Source organism: Panicum virgatum, chromosome 4K (assembly GCF_016808335.1).
Source record: "Panicum virgatum strain AP13 chromosome 4K, P.virgatum_v5, whole genome shotgun sequence".
NCBI lineage: Eukaryota > Viridiplantae > Streptophyta > Magnoliopsida > Poales > Poaceae > Panicum > Panicum virgatum.
The window spans coordinates 43,438,943-43,453,438 of NC_053139.1; the positions used below are offsets into that span (position 1 = coordinate 43,438,943).

General features: G+C 45.5%; 1 protein-coding gene and 1 long non-coding RNA gene across 2 annotated transcripts; one reads left to right on the plus strand and one right to left on the minus strand.

The window, feature by feature from the left end:
- The first annotated feature begins 7,768 nt into the window (after positions 1 to 7,768).
- LOC120704202 lies at positions 7,769 to 12,176 on the plus strand. The gene is made up of 3 exons (XR_005687493.1): positions 7,769 to 7,906; positions 11,246 to 11,482; positions 11,556 to 12,176. It is a non-coding gene; the product is annotated as an uncharacterized LOC120704202 (long non-coding RNA).
- Positions 12,177 to 12,626: 450 nt separating this feature from the next.
- LOC120702261 (protein AUXIN-REGULATED GENE INVOLVED IN ORGAN SIZE-like) lies at positions 12,627 to 12,926 on the minus strand. Its single transcript, XM_039985981.1, has one exon. It carries the CDS (start codon positions 12,924 to 12,926, stop codon positions 12,627 to 12,629), a length of 300 nt encoding a protein of 99 aa, XP_039841915.1.
- Positions 12,927 to 14,496: the final 1,570 nt, after the last annotated feature.

The following is a 14,496-nucleotide window of genomic DNA, read 5'->3' on the forward strand; positions in this document are numbered from 1 at the left end:
GTGGGGATGAAGATCCGGTCCGCGGTTTTGGAGGGTCCGCGAAACCCGAGTAGGTGGCCGGTTTTGAGAAAACCGCCAAAACTCCACGCGTGGGAAGATTCCCGCCTCCACGCCGTGGCCCTGGACGCCATTCCCGTCTCGGCCTTTTGATGGCCCTAGATGCCGCCCGACGTCCGTCACCTCCTCGCCCGCAGCGAGGCCCTAGACGCCGTCGACGCCCGTTCCTCCGCCAGTCCCGAGACCGACGCCCGTGCCTCCACAACTTGGTGTCTTCAACCGCCATCCGCCAACTTGGTTTTGTGGCGCAAACCAAGAAACCCGCCTTCCATCGGCGCTTGCGCCCTCGATCCAGGAGTGGACGCCACCGCTGCCGCCCGACCCGAGCTCCGGTCCCAGCTGCCCTTCACCGCCGTCCACCGCACGGTCCATCGGCCACAGCACCTCCATGGCAGCTTTTCGTCGACACTCGACGCCCGTGTACCTGCAACCAAAGACCAAGCACACGATCACACCGCACGGTTGACAATTCACTCATCACAACCAGGAGTGAGTACTCCACATTCCTCAATAATGCCCTAAACTGGCAAAGTGCATGCTTGTCTCCTTGATGCATGACCCAACCATCTGGGCAATAAGTACTTGCTTTTAGGGAGACTGCAAATACATGCAAATTCACTTCTTTGTAGTTAATTAGAAGAAGAAGAAATGACTATATACAGCCATAATTTTATAAAGACAGTAGTAGCAGCAGCAGCAACAGTGGAAGAATTGGCACATTATTGTCCTATGACAATTACATCTATTACTCATATATCATCCCAATCCTCTGTTATATTGTTAGAACTTAGGACATTCTTGTTTGCTGTTTAATCAATCAATTCAGCCATCCGATAGCTAATCACAATGGAGGAGACCAAGATCTTGCAGCTACTACCATGAGATGCAGTGGAACCAAAATGGTGGAGATCACAGAACGCGGAGATGGATGTGAATTGGGAAAACATGTGCACACAACATTATATTGACTCGAAAACTCTGATTGTATAGCAATTATATTGGCAAATTATTAGTGAATTACATGTCGCACATTCAGGGGACTTGCAGCCGCACACATGTACTAACACAGATCAAACATACTCCCTACACCAGCCAGCTAAAGCCTGACGGCCTCCGATCCCCAGCATCTGGCATCTCCCCCAATGCTAGAACTCGACACGCTAGTCGAGATGATACTCCTCGCGAACATCGGGGGCGCGCCCGGCCGCGGCGACGGCGACGGCGAGCATGACGGCCGCGCCGAGGATGAACCCGAGGAACCCCAACCAGAAGCCGCGGCCCGGGTACGCGGGGTAGTTGGGCGCCGCGACGCTGATGAGAATGCCGACACTCCAGACCAGAAAGAGTACCGCGGCCTGGAGGCGGTGGTCTCCGAAGGCGCCCAGTTCGTGCGCGCGGTCTCCGACGGCGGCGGCGTCGATCCGGCGAGGCGCCTCATCGCTCGGCTTGACGACCTAACTAACTATGCGGCGGCGCGTTGGCTGTGCTGGGTTCGCCTTTGGGGCTTGGCCGCCTTAGGGTTTCTCACTCTCACTCTCTGGCACACTGCTTCTGTCCTTGAGCCCTTTTCGTTAGTGTACATATACCGTATCCGCCGTATGTCCCCTTCTGTCGTAAGGCAAGGCATTACGCACGCGAGCCTGGGCTTCATACTTCATGGGCTAATATATGCTTTCAATATGGGCCGGCCCAATTTCAGGCTCACCAAACTTTGATAAGTTGGTCCAGCAAGCGCACACAGATGTAGTTCGGAAAAGCTATGTATCACTCGGGGCGCGGCTATGTATCACTTCGCGTGATGATTAAATCACCCATCGCCTGAAGAGACGAGATCTAATTTTCTATGGTGATATTGTTTTGGGCCGTACATTAGGCCCACATATGTGTACGTTGCCGACTAGATTAGAGAGGTAGTCTATACATGCATGTAAAGTGGACAACTATGTTGACGTCACCCACATGCATGAAAATTACAAACTAAAAAAAACTATAACTATTAAACTGATAATTCAGATTAAATTTGGATTGCACCATTATCTTTCTTATGGCAAGATCTTAAAAACAAGACCACACTTGCCTATATTTACATGATATTTTTTTAATAATAAATAATAATTAATTTCGGTTACTAGGAACAAACATTTTAACAACACAAAAAAAATATTTTAACAAACAAAAAAATAAATACAATGAACAAATAATAATTTACAACGAATAAAATATTAAACATCGCGAACATTTGATTGTATAGACTAAATAATAGAAAGTAAATATCGCGAATAAATGGGTCAACATGGCCGAACAATTTAATCTACAAAACAAACAAATAAATTTTAAACCTGAAACAATCATATTATATTATGAAGATAGAATAAAATATTACTATCTATAAAAAATTAATGGATAAATTGAACAACAACGAATAACAGAAGAATAAAAGGAAACATTAGATAGGACAGTGGGAAAATCATATTAGAAAGAGAAATAGGTAAAAATAAAATAAAATAAAGAGAAGAAAAAGAAATAAAAGAGGAAAGAAAAAATAGCGCACATGGAACTACACGCTAGCATGCATGCAAATGGCGGGAGCTACACCCGTTTAGCGAATTAAATGACGGTTCACATGCGTGCTTCTCTCTCACGCCTAATATGCATGTAACTACAGATAGCAGCGCCACCGCATAGCACGGCACAACCTTCAGCTAATCTGCGGGCTTTTTCTGGGCCAACAGCTTTATGCTTTTTTGGGCCGAAATCATCTCACTAATCCACGTGTTATTTTTCAGGCGGTGGATCTGGTTTTTGTAGCCGAGCGATGCATAGCCATCCGGTATGACCCGTGCTATAAATTATAGATCCATCGCCTAAAAGATTCAGAGGTGGGATTGGTAGATGAATTTAGCCAATTATTTATTTCAGTCTGTTGTTGTGCAGCCCAAGGTACTGCTGCTCGTGGAAGGTTGTAAGGCTTCTGCTACTCAATTGCTATAACCACATCTTGCTGCTTCTTATTTTGATTTTTTTTGGCCTTTTCTCCTTTTGTTGCTAGTTTCACTTTCCCCTCTACTTTTCCCTTCCATTGCACTTTCTCTTCTATTCATTCATACAAATTTTTTTAGTCTTATTTTAATTTTCTATTTATTTTTCTCCTCTTATTTACTTACTTTTTTCTTTTTCTATTGGAGACGGGGAAGAGAGATGGGAAACTGTTGGAGACACTCTTAACATCTAGAAAGACGTCTCTGGCTTGTTGGAGAAGAGTGAACCACGGGACCGGCGTGTTGGCGAAACTCTTCGCTCGAAGCCCTAGCGCCGCCGCCGGCGTCTCCCGCCTCCAACACCGCTTTGCTCCCCCTCTCTTCCCCTTCGGCATCTCGCCTGAGGCCAAAGGGAGTGGGGATCCATCGTTTTTTCCTAGTTTCTCCAGTAGATCGAGACTTCTAGGGTTAGAGTTGTTAGATGTATATGTATCTTTTGTAGTTTCCCTGTTGTATAAGGGGTTTTGTGCATATTTCCTAATACCTGTACATGTCTATATTCGGGCCTAGAGCCCTCATAATGAATACAAGTGCTATTCATTACAAGAGTGTCTCCATACCAAGTCTCTTGGTATTGGAGATTTATTTCCTCCTCCTCCTCCTTCTCCTCTCCGGTGACAGCAAGGGGCCAGGATGGATTCATCTTCTCCATGGCAGATCTGTTGAAGATGAGGGCGACACCGACGTCAGCAACTTCATCGATTTGACGACATGGAGACTTGGTTTTCTGGGTGGTGACATCAAGGCGGAGAAGATGCCGCCGTCATGGAATAATTTTTTCCAACATGGAGACTTGGTTTTCTGGGTGGTGACATCAAGGCAGAGATGATGCCGCAGTCATGGAATAATTTTTTCTAGTCTCTTCTCTGTTTTGTTGTGGTTAACAATGAAGAACTAGGGAGAATATGCAGATCAGTCTATCTTTTTCTTCGGTGGCAGAAAGAAGAAGACATAAGACACGAGAAAGAAGAAGTTTCTCCACTTCGCCAGCAGGAGTGTTGGCCGCCATTCGTTGGGCTTCTGTTCTCGAGTTTGCTGCTGGGTGTTTGTCTATGCACGCCGAGTGTTTGCCTGTGCGGCCTTCTATACGAAGCGTCATATAGGTCTGGAGTTGAGAATTTAGACTATACAGGACTTTTAGATGATCAGGTTGTATTCCAGCGTGCTTGTAACTTGATGATGTACTCAACTATGGCCTAATGTATTTCTTCTTTCGTATAAAAAACATATAGAAAGACCAAAAACCAAACTAGCTGCAGCCCCTACTTGAACTTCACAAATAATCAATCTCTATTGTCTCTTTGATCTGCTCTTTCAAATAGCCACACCATGCCTCCATCCCCCTCATATCATGCTTGTACAATTGTAGCCACGTAATCATATTCTTCCAGACTTCCAGATCATCTGAAATACCATCCCAATATCCTGGAAAGATTGGTTTGTGCAAATCAATATGATTATTCCAAGTCAGCCATATGCCCATAAAGTTCCAAATACGATACTATTAAGCATGTCTGTCCAGAGATGGCAGCGGATCGGGTTCGGTGCGGGTATCCGCGGGTTTCGGTTTTTCGGGTTTCGGGTTTGGTGTTGGTTTTTCGCCCATGGTTTTCAGGTTCGGGTTTGGGTTTGGTTTCAGGTTCGGTTTCGGGTTTTGGTTTCCACCCGTGGATATCCGAAATAAATCATTTGGAATTAAAACTCATGTTTTATAATATGTTAATGATAACTTGTTTACTTAGACTATTAAATTTATTAAAAGTTGACTCTTGAAAATATTTATTATTTGTTGCCTCTTGTTTATACATGTGAATATGTGTATATTTATCCACGGGTTTCGGGTATCCATTCGGGTTTCGGGTATCCGCGGTTTAGGTTTTGGTGATGGATTTCCACCCGAATCGGTTTCGGGTTCGGGTTCGGGTTTCGATTTCGGGTTTCGGTTTTGGGTACACGGAGACTCCACCCGATCCGAACCCGACCCGTTGCCATCCTTATGTCTGTCGGTACCCTGAAGCAGGGATACCCACTCCTACTGCAGCAAGACAGGACTCACATAGTCATCCGTAACTGCGCGATGAGGGGCGGAGCAGCTAGGCCCCACGGGTCAGGCTCTTTCCTCACCGGGCCAACGGCCCCGGACCCGCTCCCCGCACTGGGACAGGTCCGGTGACGCCACGTGTCCCTGAGGAGGGAAAGCTCTGGGCCGACAGCCGAGGCCTCGGACCCCCATAGGGGTCCGGGACCTCCCGCGTCCGTCCGGACCTCCCACGCGCGTAGAACCAACATACCGCCGGGGGGGTCCAGAGCTGCCACATGTCCCGCAGCAGCGGGCTGCGTCTTCCGCTGGAAGACTCGCCCACCCACCGTATTCAATGCGAGTGGATGAGGCGTGCTCTGACGCCGCGGCGCACGGGGCAGCCTTTGTCAGGTCTCACTGTAGACCGTGTATTACCGAGGTCACAGCACAGCCGCCTGCACCGCAGCCGCGCAGAGCACGTCTGCTGCATTAATTGGATACGACGGCACAACACTTTTCCATCATGCCGCCTACGCCGCAAGCTACACGGTCCGCTCAGCTACGCTGTAGGCGACGCCGCAAGCTACGTCTGGCGCCGTTTCGACAAGACAGCGCATGTGTATGCTGGATGGAGGATTCCCGCGGGCAGGCAAGAAAATCCAAGAATGAGATCTCCTCCGCCTGCAACGCCATAATGTATGAGCAGTGCGTTATTTTTTACTACATCGTTGGGCCCACCTGTCGGGGACCCAACGGCCATGTACGCGCCTCCCTTGAGATATAAAAGGGAGGCGCTCGCTGTACATAACAGGCTCTCGAGCTCACTCAGACACACCTCAGACTCTCTGGGGACTCAGCTTCACAACACAAGTAATACAACACACAGTGGACGTAGGGTATTACGCTCCGGCGGCCCGAACCACTCTAAACCTGGTGTGTTCATCGTGTTCTTTGAGCGAGATCGAACTAGTCCTAGCTAACCCCCGAGTACTCACCCTCTGGGCTTAGGCGGTGTATTCCGCCACCCGGCTGTGGTTTACCACACCACGATAATGTCAAATTTTTTCGGACTCAGCAATTTACTAGCAATCCTCAAAATTCCTATTCAAAAGCCTATAAAGCTATTTCCCAAATTTTTCTAGTAAGCCTATAAAGCTATTTCCCAAATTTTTCTAGTAATTTCACACTTGAAGAACAGCCACCGACTCATGTTCAAAACAAAAAACTACACTCCAGAGGTTTCTGACATCCATTTTTAAACAGATTATTTACAGTCATTATTTTATTGTGTGAAAGTAATAGCCAAACAAAAAAATGAAGAGAAAATTCCCTATTTGACATCAGAAAAAACACCCGTTACATTCTTCACACTCAAAAAGTTTTCGTTCCCTATTTGACACTGAATTTAACTTTCGTTCTCTATTTGACACCCTGTTGGATTTTTCGTCTCAGAACCACTAAATGACTTGTGAAAAAGACGGTTTTGCCTCTGTGAACCCAGTAGCCCACCACCCTTCTCATTCCTCTCCTCCCCTTCTCCTTCCTCTCTCTCTCTGTGAGCTGTGTGGCGCTCGGCGGTGGCGGCAGGGCAGGCGCGACACGCAGGGTAGGGGGCGGGGCAGGGAGCGCCGCTGGCGGTACGCGTGCGGGCCTGTGTGGGATGGCGGTGGAGGCATGGTAGGGAGGCGCGAGTGAGAGAGGGTGAGGGTTAGGGTCTGGCTGTGTTGATCCAACAATTGTAGATGGTTGTGCGAATCTCGAACACTGAAAGGCGGAGAAGAAAAAAATTTACCAGAAAATATATAGGATTGGAGCATGTGTGCTGGTGCCTCCGTCCAAAAGTTATTGGGCCCAATAAACATACATCCAGCCGAAAAGCGACGCACGGAAGCATTTAGGCGATGGATTGTCATTTTGCAGCCCACGCGTTATGTAGCCTTTTAAGCCTTGCTTGTATGAGGAGTTTTCACATGCCAACCAGAAAAAACGGCATGTTGGGCTTAAACTACATTATGCAATGAGCCCGGCTGAAAAAGATGTCACGCAAGAATTTTTAAAAAAAGAAAAGAAAAAAGAATTTTGAAGAAAAAAAGTCACACAAGCATGAAACATTGTTATTTTCCGTCCGTGTCATAATTTTTCACCGTTTGCATGATCACAGCACTTGAAATCTCCCACAGCAGGTCTTCATTTTGGTTAAAACCGAAACCGAAACGTATCAAAATGACAAAATTTATTTGTCGTGAAGGATGATGATAATGATGATCTTCCTTCTACCTAGTGCAGCCGAAGATACTATTTTCAATTTGGCCCGTGCCAGCTTCTTAAACAAGTGGGCTTTTTTAAAGCCCGCTACGCAACTGCCCATTGACCTTGACTTGCAGCTCGCATTTACTTACTGCTAGAAAGACAGACCTTGTGCCAAACAGAGACTGACATCAGGGGACGCCTATTTCCGGCTACTTGCATGGCCCACAAACAGGGTCTAAGATAGAGATACGGTGGGTGCCCATTTGGTGAGAACTGAAACTGAAGGGACCGTTGCCGAGTCGGTCAATTTTTTTGTCCATTATTATCAGTTGACTTGACTTGCGACGACTGGCCTGGTCTTTATACGAAGTCTAGATCGAGCCAATGCGGTTGGCCGCGGCAGTAGGCTCCCCCCGAAGCTGCTACATGCCTACCAACAACTCTGCAACGCTCTCCATCCGAGCAGAGGAGCGAAGCTGATCAGCTGCGAGCTCTCCAGTGATCCATGGATGGAGCTAGTTCTTGGGCTTCGGATTAGCGGGTACGTCATCATCCTACTCCACATTTCTGCTGTGAATAATGGTTTTCTCTTGAGTCAAGTTCTGATGGTTGTGATGCAAACATTACTACATTTATTTAGCTAGAAAGTTCTGATGGTATGCCTTATTACGTTAATCACTTTGCCAAAACAATTTCATGACATATATTATACTTTTAACTGCTTAAGTATTCTCTGAAAGATCTCAAACAACAGCATCAGAATTGCTGAAGACCTGAAGTAATGGGTACCAAACTGACTAAAACCAGTCAGCCCCAAGCTGAAGAGTTGTTGCCGTTTCTAGCCACTTAATTTCTTCTCAGATTGATTCTCCATAGTTTTCCAATCTTATTTATTACTAAGTATCAAAAAAAATCTTATTTATTACTTAGTTTACTGCGGTGCATCGGGAGACATAGATAGCTAGACGGAAATGCACCCACATTCTTTTGCCTCCCTAGAACAGAAGAGTTTGCTTTTATGAAGAAAAAAAAACACGTTAGGCCTAAGCTGCTCGTTGCTCAAACGCACGCGCAAATTAAAGCATCTCAGCCTATAATTTATTCTGCTTATAAAAGAGCTCGCGTGCTTTTCTAATTGTTAGAGTTTATAAATTATTGTGTCATATGCCAAAACAACATTTTTCAGAAAAAAGATGGGGTTTCTTAATTACCGTAAGAGTTTACAACTACCTCTGAAATGGAACAAAAGACTTACCGGCGCCGCAGAAAAGCTACTGCCAGTCTACAAAATTAAGATATAAATCAGGAAAAAATCCACGAAATTGTTTTTATGGAAAATCAAATAGAGGCCAATGGAGAATAGGACGATGACCGTCAACGCCAAGTTTCTGTGAACGAGTTTCACGAAGAGCGACCTGTTATATCCAGGGGTGATAATGGCCATGGCCCTAGTGGGCTCTTCACAATCCAACAAGACTCTTTAACACCCCTATTTATATCTAAGGCGCGAGGCAGCCGGGTGCTGCGACGCGCTAGAGGAAACACAGAGTAAGGTCATGCTTATCTTCTCCAACTAAAATTCAGCTTGCTAAAGTTTGGAGCTTTTTTTTATCTGTAAAAAAAATTGGAACTTTTTTTAGCAAATTAAAGTTTAGTTTGCTAAACTTTAGCAAGGGTTGTTTGGATCTCCTTGCTAAACTCTTCTAATTGACCATGCTACCATTCATTTAATTCTATTATTGTTTGGATTTTGCTCACTTTTGGTAATTTTAGCAACTCTTGACTAGTTAATGACTAAAGCTCTTTTTAGGATCCAACTAAAGTTTAGCAAAATTTTAGCAAGTCTTGTTTGGATCCAAAGTTCCTAAGCTTTAGCAACTAAACTTTAGCAAAGGGGATCCGAACACCTAATCCGTACTGGGCTATTTGTTGAATAACTGACGCCAAGTTGTATTATGTAATTAAAAAATTGTCATAGAAAAGAAATTGTTCCTGTCCACTTCACGGTAAAAGAGAAATGAGGATTTATTATCCGAAAGTTTCAAAGTGGTCGGTCTTTGTGGGAGGAGAAAGCTCAATAATAGATTTCCCACCCAGATGAAGAAGGCTCGGCCTGCGGCAGAGACCGTCGGTGGCGACGAGGCTCGCTGAGCGCTCTTGCTTCGAACTTTTTATGTAATGCTTTCTTTTACGAGGGGTGCCTTGTTTAAGGGGGCCGATTAGCTATCGCTTCAGGATCTAGATATCTTAAATGGGCCGTCAAACATCAGCTCAATAAACCAAGTCAGGATTTTGCTAATTAGCTTACCGTCGCCACGAATAGTACTTTTGCCAGAAGAAAAATAAAATAGCAGATGCATGCATGCAGGTGGAAACAAAATTGATGGCATCACCCACATGCAACAAGAGTTCATACTAAAAAATCTATAAATTTGAAACCGTATATCCAAATTAAATTCCGATTACACCATTATCTTTTTTTGAGACAGGATCTTTAAAACAGTACCAAACTTGCCTTTGTTTGCACATTATTTTAATTTTTTTAAATATTAAATAATTAATTTTGGCTGTTGAGAACAAATATTTTAACAAAATAAACAAATAAATATTTTAATGAACAAAAAATCATACATAATGAACAAATAATAATGTACAACGAACTAAATATTAACTATCGCGAACATTTGATTGCATAGGATAAATAATGATAAATAAGTATCGCGAACAAATGAGTCAATATGGCCGAACAATTTAATCTACAAATCGAACAAATATTTTGACATTGTGAACAAATTAGTTATATATAGCTAAACAATTAACAATGTATCCACCTAGCAAATATATTACTTTTATATGCAAATGAAATATGAACATGAGTTAGTATATAACTAAATTATTTCACAAATACATCTAGAATGCAAATAAATTGGTATACGTTAAGCATGAACTATTTTTAAATATGAGCAAATAGATAGGAATAAAATAACTAAAATGCAATAAAGTTAAAAATATCAGTAAAAGGAAATGCCAAGTATTAATGTATTTTGGCCTTTTGCTTTCTTGGGCCAAAATCTTCCCACAGATCCGTACGATATTCTTCGGGCGATGGAATTTGCCTTTTGTAACGCAGACAGTATATATCCTTCCCGTTGTTTAAGGGGTTGGATGTAAAAATATTATGATAATGAAATCCAACCTTTCTTCTAAAATAAAAAAAGGATTTCCCACCCTAGCGGCTCTCCTGTAACTAACCCGGCGGATGCGCGACTAGGATCCACATGCAGCGACCGAGGGCCCAGTATAACTAGTTGGGCTGAAAGAATAATACTGAGCAGGCTGAATTCTAAACTGGACTGCATAGTGAAGGCCGAGCCCAATGCATTGAACACCTGGCTTTGCATGTCCACCAAAAGCAAGCAAGAGTTCCTAAAAAAAAAAAGCAAGCAAGAAAGAAGCATTTGCATTGCATGGAGCTGGATTTGCACTTGAATCTGCATGACTGTAAGTATCTGGGTTGATTAATGACCGAGTTCTTTAATGGCGTTTGGTGAGTTAATATACCCTATATATGCCTATATCGTGCGTGGACGAACGCATATATTTGGCTGCTGTACTCGCAGCAAAATATCAAATGTGTTCTTTTGGGCTTTGGCTGTTTTAGCTAACTACTCCCTCCATTTTAAAATGTAGTTTTTTTTGACATTTCTAGATTCATATATTTTGCTATGTATCTAGACATATGATATATCTAGGTGCTTATCAAACACTATAAATCTAGAAAAGCCAAAACTACCTATATTTTAGAACGGAGGGAGTACTTGTCAACTGTGCTTTGCCTGGTTATATGCTGGTTTGCACTGTTTGACTGGATCTCCTCCAGACTCCAGGTAATCGGAGTCATGACCAATTGTGCTTCGCATGGTTTACGAGGAAGAAGCAGAGAAAAAGGGTAGGAAGAACTAACCATGTGCATGGCTTCCTTGTTCGTGAAGAGGAATGAACAATGAACCCATGAATGCGAAACCAAAGTTTCAGAATCCGGCATACGTGCAAGCAAGCTTGGCCTGCCGATTGACGCAATCGCGGCTATTAGCTTGATCCCGGCCACTCCGCCCATGTAAGTAACGACGCCGGCCGCCAGTTCCGCTGTATTTCTCGCTTAATTAATTGGAGATTCTATATGTGTTTAGATTTGCGAGTAGCGACTTAGATCTGCAGCTTGGTCATCGGCGGAAGATCCGACCCGGCAGTTGGACACATCGGCATGCCGCATGCAGCAGCGCCACCGCTAGCACCGGAGCACGAGCCTCTCGCCGCCGCATGGCGTCGAGGCTGTGCATGCCGTGCGATCGATCACCGATGAGATCAGACTATCAGAGGTGCGGAAACTGCAAGTGCAACCCCGCCGTGCCATCGACGCAGGGAGGGAGGATCGTGTCGATACCTCCCGCGATCCACTTGGCGGAGAAATTAAACACGTCGTGGAAGAAAAAACCACCCGCGGGCACCACGCGGTCCTTCGTGCCGAAGTTTTGGAGTGGTAGGGCCGGAGGGGGAGAGGGGGTCCAATGCAAGTTACCGCTCTTCCTCGAGGAAGCTGCTAATTGCATGTTACTAGTGCTTACGCAGTCTGAACTCTTTAAAAAAAAATCTGATAGTAGCTAGCGATGGAGACTTATCTTGCAACAACCAGCAATAATCCATGTGGGACGAGCGGAATCATAAACCCGAAAGAGATGAACATATATACATGCATGCTGGTATAAAACTCATCAGTGCAAAAAGGATGATCAGATGAAGCCTTCCTTTTTTTTTTCCTTTCGTTTTTACAGCAGCAGATGCACACCTCTCACGAGTCACAATGGGGAGAGTTGGAGATCTAATCTGTTCCAGCTGGTGTTCCAACATGCATATTAATATTTGTGTCCATTATTAATCAAATGAAAAAACAGAAAATTTGTTCGATCAAGTAAGTCATACGATCGGATGAAGGACGATGTACAAGATCAGGTAATAAGCTCAATCGGTATGTACATAGACAGGGAATATACACTTATATTTACACCAGAGAGGCAAATTAAAAAGAAGAGTAAACAAAAAAAAATCTAGCACAGGTACCAGCTATACGTACCCGGACGGCCGGACCCCTCCATGCGGCGCCGCGCCAGACACCTGACCTACCATGCGCGCCCTCCATGCAGCGCCGCGCTAGCTAGAGACCTGACCTACAATGCGCGCCGCCGCTAACGCCGGCGTGGCCATCAGTTCATTAGCCAAACCAGCATGTTCAGCCCGATGATCCAAAGAACGTACGCCGCGAGTAGCCACTCGGGCGAAGGGGGCGCCACGGGGAGGGCGTCAGCGAAGAGAAGGAACGCGGCGGCGGCGATCATCGCGACAAGAGCCACGACCACGGCGCGGCCACGCGGCCAGATGCTCCTCCTCTGCCACCCACGGCGGTGCCCGCCGCCGTTCGCGTCGTCGCGACTCGGCGGCGGCGGCGGGGGGCCGGGCGCCTTCCCCTTGCCGCGGGCCGTCAGGCTGCCGGTCTTGCTGTCCATATCCACCGATCCCCAACGGCAATAATCTTGAGCCCTAGCAGCTCCCGTCTTCTCGCTCTGTGTGGAGGTTGCGTGCTCTCACTTAGCAATGATGCCCTTTTAATGAGCCTGACGTGTAGCTTCAATATAATTTTCCAGGAGAAAAAAAAAATTGGGGCCTTTTGCATTGAGCGAGGGGAAGGTTCCTGGAAGACGGTGCTGTGTGGCGCTTGACTAGCTTCCCGGAAGCTTCACGTACAAGATCGATCGCCCTGCGTGGGAAAGCATAAAATGGTAGTCGGCGGCCGGCCGGGGATAAGCCAGCATAGGCCACGGCCAAGCTAGAGACCCCCTTCAATTATGGACATTGAGCTTCCAAACTCTTGGATTGTAAAGTTCAAAAAAACGTTAAACCGAAAAATGTTGTTTTTTAACAAGAAACTACGCAACTTCTGTATCAAAAAAAAGAAAAAGAAACTACGGCAACGTAGGTTCCTGAACGTTTATTGCAAACGGGAGACAGTTATTAGAGCATCTCCAAGAATTTCCAATTTTTTCTTCCTAAATCTTGTTATTTGCAAACTCTCCAAATAGATATGGGAAAAATAAAAAAAAATCATCTCCAAGAATTCCCTATTTTTACTCTAAAAATAAAAAGTTGTAGCTTAATTCCGCGGGAAACATTGTGCTTTCGCGATTCCTCTCGTCGGTTCGAACTGACTTTACCTCAACGCCGGGTACACCGCCACACCAATACACCATGCTAGCTTGTCTCCTTGGGTCAATGGCTGCCGCCTTGCCTAGCTAGTTGTGCTTCCATGATTGTCACCATCATTGTTCAATTCGCGCAGAGGGCCGTCTCGTGCACACCCACCGCTGCGTCCTTGCCGCGCGCCGCCGCCCCCCCCCCCCCCCCCCCCCCCCCTAACTGGGATCCGAGCCGAGCGCCGCGCCGGAGCTGGTCATTCCTGTCGGCTCCATCCGCTATAAAGAGCTCCTGCTCGTGCTGCAGTTCCTCTACTGTGGCCAGGCATCGGTGGCGGCGCCAAGAGCGGCCCGCTCTCCGGCTACGGCGCAGGGAAGAAGCCCGCGACCAAAAAAAGACGCGGAGAAGGGCGATCAGGAGTGTGACGGGTGCGTATTTTTACGCACGATGAAGGATAATTTGCCAATTGTTAGAAAATGGAGAACTATGATAGGGAACTATTGGAGAGAGTTTTTTTTTCTTTTTTTTAAAAAAATAAAGATGAGAAAGTGAGATTGGAAACTCTTAGAGATGCTCTTACAAAGTTTAACAAGTGAGGAGAAACATCACGAAGAATAATACATGGGGAGGAGAAGAAAGAAGATCGAGTACATGTAACTACTACTAACTAAATCTGTGCGACCAACAAACAAAGATATCATCTCTCTATATCATTTGTAGAAAAACCTATGAGAAGATCGTAAACTCTGACAATTGACATCCTGGTACCACGTATGGCGGCCCACCGGTGACGGGAGAGGAATAATGCCAAATGGTCGCTCTCAATCAGTGCTTTTATTTACTGCTTTCTGTCATGCAGGATCTCCTGCTTTTTGAATCAATGGC

Excerpts from the sequence above, each read along its gene's own strand:
- LOC120702261 (XM_039985981.1), bottom strand. The coding sequence starts at position 12,926 with ATGGACAGCAAGACCGGCAGCCTGACGGCCCGCGGCAAGGGGAAGGCG.